Genomic DNA, 8,727 nt, shown 5'->3' on the forward strand with positions numbered 1-8,727 from the left:
GGGGAGGAGTTGAATGATCCAGTTACTATTTTTGCCTAATTCATTCCCCCTTTCAACCTGGCCCAACATGGTGACTTTTTTCCCCTAGATAAGGCAGCAGGGTCTATGATTTTCCACAAAGTCTGCTCAGGATCTCTGACTATGCTACCCTCAAGCTTTAGCAGGGTAGGTAGACAGTGGTGTAGAGCCTCTACAAATGGGAATCTTGAGGCAGTGTGAGAAAGGACTTAGAAAGCACAGGCAGATAGCTGGATCCTCCCGACTCTGATTCCTAATAAAGGAATGCAGATTTTACAGAGTGTTTGGAGTTAACTCCAGAGATCTTAAGACTTGAGCAACAGATAAATCAGTACATGTGATGATTGTAATTATTGTCGTAGGAAAAGAGGAAATTAAGGAGTCCTGGATACAGAAGGTAGACAAGAATCCATTCTACAGCAGAAGAGATTTCCTGTAACTTCTATGGAAAAGCACATCAAGAACATAAAATCATTATAATTAGATCCTTCTGAGTTATAGAAGGCAGAATAAGGTGAAAAAGAGATAGAAAGGAATACTAACCATAGCAGTTAACAGCAATATCAAAAAAACCCAAAAAACAAAAAAAAAAAAAACAAAAAACCAGGCAGTGGTGTCACACGCCTTTAATCCTGGTGCTTGGGAGGCAGAGGCAGGCAGATTTCTGAGTTCGAGGACAGCCAGGGGCCTCACAGAGAAATCTTGTCTTCAAAAACCAAAACAAACAAACAAGCAAACAAACCCATATATATCTGACATAGTTGATGAGAGTAGATGTGGCTGAAATTAAATTTGGGCACCAGATAATAGGTTAGAGACATAACTGAGAATAGAACTGACTTGATGTAAGAGCCAATTATTAGCCAGCCTCCAAGTGTAGCTGAACTAGTATTTTGAGATCTAACAGAAAAAAATGTCTCTATAGGAAAGACAAAGTCTGTGAGATAACATTTGATTCCAAAATGGGTACACAGTTGACACCATCAAAAATTACTCTGTTAAAGTGAAGGGTGTCTTTGTTCCGATTGGACTTCACTATAGCCAGGCTTTCTTGGGACTCTTCTAGTCTTCATGCTCCAGCTTCTGAGTTTTTAGATCACGTGATTACAGGTGTGAGCTACTCCACCTGGTCTAGATAAACTTCTGGGTTTTGTTTCTTTGAAACTTGTTTTTATTTTATTTTAGTTCTGCAGATTGAACCTAGGGCCACCATTCATATTAGGTGAATTTTACTCATGGCCTCTATTTGTAGCCAATCCCTCAGTTACTAAGAAACAGATCTAAGGTATTTGGGCAAAGAAAGTATAAAAGTTACCTGTATGCATAGGCCCATAGTCATCTATTTGGTAGGCTTGAGACTGGAGGATCAGAACTTTAAGGCTTGTCTGGGTTACAGAGTCCAAGACCAGCCTGGAAAAGTTAGTGGGACTATATGTCTCAAGTTTTTTAAGTAAAAATGAAAAAAAAAGTGCTCGGATTAAGCTCAGTGGTGCGTGCTAGACTAGTATGATGCATGGGATCCTGGGGCCATCTCTTGGCCCCAGAAAGAAAAAAAAAAGCTAAAGGAAAATACTATGACTAGTATCTAGCTGTTGATTACTCAGTAAAGGAAAACAGTCATCTGATGTGTGTCTAGCTGTTGCTTATAGTTGTGTGCTTATAGCAAGGCACTGGAAAATATGCCTTGTTGGGAGAATATAATATAGAATAATCCAACCAGAGGACCAAAGGGGTTGTCATGTGACTGTAATATTAGAGGATCTTGGAATCTACAGAGGATTCTGTATGACTTGAAATGTGAGCCAGAATCATAAGTACTAAGATTAATCCTTCATAACTCAACAATGAAGCGTAGTCACAAAAATAGAAGTTCACTTCAGCCTTGCCTCCCAGAATGACTGAGTAGCCTGTGCGCTTTAGTAAGAAAGTGTCTTGAGAGAGCTGAGAGCAGCACTCGGTAGTGTACAACTGGAACCTTTCCTTCTCAGTGCCTGGGAAGTTAAATCTGTGAAGTTTGAGCCACGTAGTTCAAGAAATCATTATGGACATGAACCATGGAAACATTGCTCTTCTTTTATTTTTCAGATTGTTGAATGTTCTAGAAGTAATAGCACCCTTCAAGCACTTTAACAAGCTTAGAGAATTTGTTCAAATGAAGCTTCCTCCAGGCTTTCCTGTAAAATTAGGTAAGACAAAAAAAAATTACATGGAATAAGGTAAATATTTTAAAGGGCAACAAATATACAAGAGACTTCACTTGTAGTAAGTTTTTTTTTTTTTAAAGTACATTGGTGCTTCTGTATGAAATGCCTGAGAAATAATAGTACCTGATGCAAGTTTCATTGCTATGTGATTAAATGAAATATATACAGGACACAGGAACAGTTCCTGCAGGAGAGTATGTATGAGTATTTCAAGCTACTAAAATAAAGACACAGAGAAAAACGAAGCAAAAGGATCAAGACTTGAATTGTGTAGACTGCACAGCAGCAGTGGAAGTTTAAGAAAGCTGTGTAGAGGGAGAGTTGGCATACTCGTTCCCATCGAAATTACAGGAAACAGATCATTCCGTATTCACATGGGAAGTCCTCTCTAACAGCTGTTATAGAATGCCTTCAGCAAGAATGCACTGTGCAACTGGAGTTTCAGATTAGTACTGTCATCCGGGTGATAACTTTGCTAACTTCTAACCTGGTACCTTGAATTTCAGCAGCTTTCCATAGGTTGAAAAGTGTAGCATTCAGTTTCTGGATTCATCTTTCTGGTGTTCTTTCTCAGGGCTGGGACTACCGGGTTGATGTACTTGCAGAGGCCCTGAGAGGGCAGACTTGGATCATAACAGCTGAACTATTTGGACAAAGAATCATAATGTATTAGCAATTACCCCCTGTGGGTTGATCCTAACTCCATGTCTCCAGCACCACACACATGTAGTACATGTATGCACATGAGCAGAGGGACTAGAAGGTCTTTTATCACACATCTGGTCTGACAAAAGCACAAACACTTTAGTGCAGAAAAGATGGTTTTTACCACATGGTGAGTGATCCCAGAACTTTTTGAGGCAGAGGCAGATGGATCACTGAGTTCAAGGCCAGCCTAGTCCACAGGGTAAGTTCCAGGACAGCCAGGGCTACACAGAGAAGCCCTGTCTGGTGGTGGAGGTTGGGTGTGCAAACTCCCCGCCACCCCCCCCCCCCAAAAAAAAAAAAAAACCTAGGAAGTGAGCCTTCTCTTACCTTAGTTCACAAAGAAGTTAAAGGTCAGTCTTAAATGTGATATCTAAAACTTCTTAAAGAAGTGAGCATAAAGTATTTTTTTTTAAGAAATGAACAAAGTTAAAGGAATTTACAGATTTGGGTTAAGAAAATTCTTACAAGCCTTACAAAAACTGGTTGATGAAAAACACTGAGTTTGCTGACTCTTGGGAGACTGTCTCTCCAACAATAGGCATCAGTGGAAGCTGGGAGCATCCTTTCCCTCCTTTGCTAGCATGAGACTATTTCTGCAAACAAACTAGGTTTATAACAGCAACTTTACTGTTTCTCACTGTGGATAGGCTCTTGACTTGGCTTTCATAGACCCTCTACAGAGGCTGGTCACAGATAAAATCTGAGGCTCCTGAGTAAAGTAGGTTAGGAATCAGACCAGCTTCTGTGTGAGGTGTACTGTTTCCAGTAACTAAGAATCAAATGATCAGAGCAGACTGGTGAATGTACTTTCCATCTCCAGATTCACTTTGGGTCAGAAACTTTCGTATGCTTGCTATACTGAAGCAACATGGTGTTATCAAGTTATGAGGTGTTTCTTGAAGCAAAGGTGTCAAGATTTAAAAAATCTGGAGGATGCACCCGTACAAAGCAGCCTAGGGAGCAGCTGCCCTGCTGCAGGCTCAGAGCCTGGAAGGCCACTGCACAGACTGGGGCAGGTACAAATTGGGTTGTTGTGGAAATAGTTGTGTGATGGAAGAAGGCTGACTCCAGTGGGCTATTGAAGATGGACATCTGACTACATCTCACTGTTTATGACATCTTACTGTTTGTTCTCCAGATATACCTGTGTTTCCCACAATCACAGCCACTGTGACTTTTCAGGAGTTCCGATGTGATGAATTTGATGGATCCATCTTTGCTATCCCTGAAGACTACAAGGAAGACCCAAGTCGTTTTCCTGACCTTTAACTGATCCAGAAGAGCAAGAGGCTCTAGGTGGCAAGGACAGAGCTTCTTTAAGCAGAGTCAACACATCAGTGATGTGATAAAAACCTGACCTCTAATAAAACATCCACAGCTTCCTGACGTGCCATTCATTCATCTTTTTAAAGTCACTTCCTGTCTGTAATAGTTTGACACCCAGTGACCCTGAGACCTTCCTATGTAAAGCAGCTGTGAGTGCTGTGATTTGTTTTTAAAGATTTTTACACTTCTTGTTGAAATATATATCATATAAATATATCTATAGCTATATCTAAAACACTCCTGGACCATTAACGTAAATTCTGTGTCTTAAGAGATATAAAATCCTTTGAAATGCGTCACCTTTAAACAGGGTGGCATGTATAAATGTTCCTTTAGACTTTGTTTTCATCATTATGTATAGTTCTGTAATTTGAATGTTTAATCAACTAGAAGGAATGCAGTTTTCTGAGGTGAACAGAGCATTGGTAACCATCAGTCTCATTTACAGCCTGTTGCAATACATTCCAAGGGAACGCTCCCTGCAGGGAATGTGGTGCACCCCCACCCACCCCCAGCACCTTGATAACAGTTGGCATTTACAAGCTGCAATGCATTCCAAGGGATGCTCCCTGCAGGGAATGCGGTGCGCCCCCCAGCACCTTCACGCAGCTCATCGTGGTGCTCTTTGTTTCACCTGAATCCTTTTTCAGTGGAAACTGTTTGTTACTGATCTTCCTTTCATAGAACCTCTATTTTTTTTTTTTTTTCCTAAACTTGAGTTTAAAGGTCCTTGTTCTATTGACAGGTACGGTAACATGCTTACAGCCAACCCTCTCCTAAGTATCAGCACTTTAAACAAATTCCAAATTTTTAAACTTGCTTCCTAGTAAGTGCATGTAAGTCAGATTATTTTTAATGGAATATGGATGCATTGGTGTCAATTTTAAAAAAAAAATATGTATTTTGGACAATTATGTATGTAATGCTTTCAAAATAAGGTAAAAAAATTTTATATGCAACAGTATATTTGTTATAGGCTAAAAGTCCAGAAACACACAAGATTGAAAGTTCTTTTTCTTTTTAAGTCACAGGAAAATAACTATTGATTTGTCTCCAAAGTGTTAAAATAATGCATTACTCATTTTTGCACCTAAACTTTTTCATATTTATTAAAAGATGGTTTAAAGATCCAAGAATGAAAATAAATAAGGGAGAATAATGTTCAAATCATAACAGTATCATGTTGTATTAGAGACTTAATTAGCTAACCGTTTGTGTCCTGATGAGATGTGTCAAGGATGCACCTGTCAGGTTGTTATAGCGTGAGTAGTAGTTTAAACTTATACCAAAACTTTTATTGAAAGATGACTTATTTAAAAGTCCAAAGTGTCAGCCATAAGATTTTTATCTCTTTACAGTTGCATCTCACACAGTGATACCACCTGGCACATGTTGACATTTTACTTTTTATAAGAAAAATAATTGAGTTAAAAAATCAAAGCCCTAATCACTCCAGTAAGTGATGTTTAATTTTAAGAACTGAGAAGCCCAAAGCTAGCATGAAATGGAGGCAGACAGTGGCTGATTCAGTGTGTTAGCTTCTTAGTTCTGTTGTCAATCATGATGTCCAAGGTTCTGAAAGGCAGTGATCACCGTTGTTTTAGGCTCATTGGCTTGAACATGTAGGAAAAAAAATGATAAATTTGCAGTTTTGGACTTAAAGAAGTTCTTAAACATATGTGAATAGTTTGCTGGGTAACACTGGAGATAGGACTACTGAAAATTGTTGCACTGGATTGTACTACTGAAAATTGTTGCACTGGATTGTTTTAAGACTTCAATTTTTCTTTAATGAGTAGTAGAATCAGATTGTCCATTCCAAAATGTTTTTTCTCTGATTACAAAGAACAAGTGTATCTCTTATGATGGTGGAAAAAAAGGAGTTAATTAATGCAAATAAACTTTTCACAATATTAGACTTTTCATGATGTGTCTATTCATCCTGTTAATAACATCAGTATTTTTGTATATCACTGTTTTGAAATGTAGATATAAAATTCTGTATAGTAAATCTTTTTTTTTTTTTAATTTTATTTATATGAGTACAGTGTAGCTGTCTTCAGACACAACAGAAGAGGGCGTCAGATCTCATTAAAGATGGTTGTGAGCCATCATGTGGTTGCTGTGAATTGAACTCAGGACCTTTGGAAGAAGTCAGTGCTCTTAACCTCTGAGCAATCTCTCCAGCCCCTGTAAATCTTAAAGTTTAAACTGGTAGTAGGGGTTCCATTGAGAAAGGTATGCAATACTTCATCACTCATGTGACCTCTGTAGATATGGTCCCCATCTCCAAGAAAACATGAGACTTCATAGAAATTCTTGGGCAGAAGAGCTGCAGTTCATAAAAGGAGTGTATAGCAGGTGTCGTTGATGGTTTTAAAGCTAGATTATAAGCTAACAGCAAGCAGCTCTACACAAAACTACAGCTTCACAGGAATAAAATTGGGCTTTCAAGTCAGGTGTAGTGGCACTATATGCCAGCTCTCTTGGAGGCTGAGGCAGAAGGATCAAGAGGATAATAGTGTAAATAGTGGTTAGAGATGTAGCATTTTGGCTGCATGCTTGCCTTATATGAGATGCTATAATCAACCTCTACTTTCCACCAAGTCTACAGCAGATAGAGATCTGGTTCTTTTGAGTAGGGAGTCGGGGGCAGAAGGTGGTCCCATTTTGAAGACAACAGTAAATTTGCCCACAGAGAGAAATGGACATCAGAAATGCCATGTCTTGGTAAACTGTGAAGCTGTAGGTTTATAAAGACATTTCATGCCAGAAACAGGCATCATTAGCTGCCACCTACAAGTTTCACAGTATGCCAGCAAGTTCTAGATCTCACTGCACCCAAGGGGGCTAGCTTTAGGTAAAAACAAAAAGCTGCTCCTTTCAGCTTGCTCTGAACAGCACTTCTAACCTCTTTGCCACACCCTCAACACTTGCAAGCCTATATGCATTCATAGTCAAGTCAGCTATTCTCCACCAGTCATTCAGGCTTTAATGTTTTTCAAGTGAATATGCCTGGTTCTACCTGCAGTACTAGTTACAAAGCTCAGTTATTAAGAATCAAATTGCTTTCTAAAATCCAAAACTGCTTTTCTGTTAACTATTATACTGACTCTGTAATGAGACATTAATTTGGGTGTTTGCTAAGTACTTAAAAAGACTTAAAGCAAAATCATTTTGTATCTAAAATACTGGAAAAGTAAAAACTTCATCTTGGGATAACATCCTGATTAAAGATTTACAGGACTCCACTTGTGACCTTCAATCTTCAATTTCTCATGAAAAAAAAAAAGAAAAAGCATACTTCGACAAATAAGTTTTAAAAAGAGGCACCATTCTCAGATTAGTGGCATATTCTACAAAAATAGTAAAATATAGCTGGTTACTTTCTGGGTTCTTCCACTTTTCTCCATTGTAACCCCCTAATGCTAGATAGAGAAAAACAAAAGAGCTTGGGGAAAGGGTTAGACTACTTCTTGCTCATTAATGGTGTTAAGTTCCTTGAGGCTTGCTCTTTGCCATCAGGTTATCTGATTTCTGAGAACAACTAATCAACCAATATCATCCAATGACTTCCACCCCCACCATGGATGCTACAACATTTAAATATCCTCTGAAACATCCCCAGGATACCAAATCTGGCACACGGAACTATCTGCAGCTGGTAAAATAGCCCCTGCTAGAGACAAAATCAGCCTGCAGCTGTGGACAGTCTCAAGTAGCCCCATGTCCCACACCTGGTATTAAAAACATTTTTTCTTTTGGTTTTTCAAGACAGGGTTTCTCTGTGTAGCCCTGGCTGTCCTGGAACTCACTCTGTAGACCAGGCTGGCCTCGAACTCAGAAATACACCTGCCTCTGCCTCCCAAGTGCTGGTATTAAAGGCCGTGTGCCACCACTGCCCAGCCCAAATATTCTTAAAATGCTTTTTAAAGAAATAGTAATAAGCTGCGTGTTTGAAAAGAGCACATGTCACTTCTCAGAGACAGGGTGAGTGTAGTCAGAACTCATCTTCCCATGAGTCACAGCTACCACCCAAGAGAACCGAATGCTAATTGCTTTTGGCACTCCTCCCAGTTATTGATTAACTTAAATAGCTGCTGCCCACCAACACAGGCATACCTTATCTATCTTGGCAAGGTGATGGCTTCTACCGCTCATCAGCTTGCCTCCAGGATCATTCAGGCTTGCTTACCATCGTTCACAAACTGCACAGCCTGAAGTTTTTTTCATGACTTCAAAAACTAAGCAAAATAAGAAACATTTTTCTAACAAAACATCAAATACAAGAACTTGGGTGTAGTGGCAGTGACTTGAGTACAACTGCTTACCAGCTAAAAGGCATGGGGGTGCCAGCACAGCTCCACCTTTGTGCTGACTTCAAAGAAATGTCTAAATCTGCCTTCCTGGCAACATCTTAACTTAAGTCAGTGGCACTAGTTCAGAACTGGAACTGTACAAAAGTGAATGT

General features: G+C 39.3%; 1 protein-coding gene across 2 annotated transcripts in view; it reads left to right on the top strand.

Moving 5' to 3' along the window:
- The window catches only part of Ankrd13c (ankyrin repeat domain 13C), a 49,941-nt gene extending 43,767 nt beyond the window's left edge, over window positions 1-6,174 (top strand). For both annotated transcript variants that reach the window (XM_031375965.1, XM_031375966.1), the window contains 2 exons: window positions 2,104-2,204; window positions 4,069-6,174. In XM_031375965.1, coding sequence (XP_031231825.1) covers window positions 2,104-2,204; window positions 4,069-4,199 — 232 coding nt within the window. In that variant the 3' untranslated portion in view covers window positions 4,200-6,174. The remainder of the gene's footprint in view (window positions 1-2,103; window positions 2,205-4,068) is intronic.
- Window positions 6,175-8,727: the final 2,553 nt, after the last annotated feature.

The sequence above is a fragment of the Mastomys coucha genome, unplaced genomic scaffold, assembly GCF_008632895.1.
Source record: "Mastomys coucha isolate ucsf_1 unplaced genomic scaffold, UCSF_Mcou_1 pScaffold16, whole genome shotgun sequence".
NCBI lineage: Eukaryota > Metazoa > Chordata > Mammalia > Rodentia > Muridae > Mastomys > Mastomys coucha.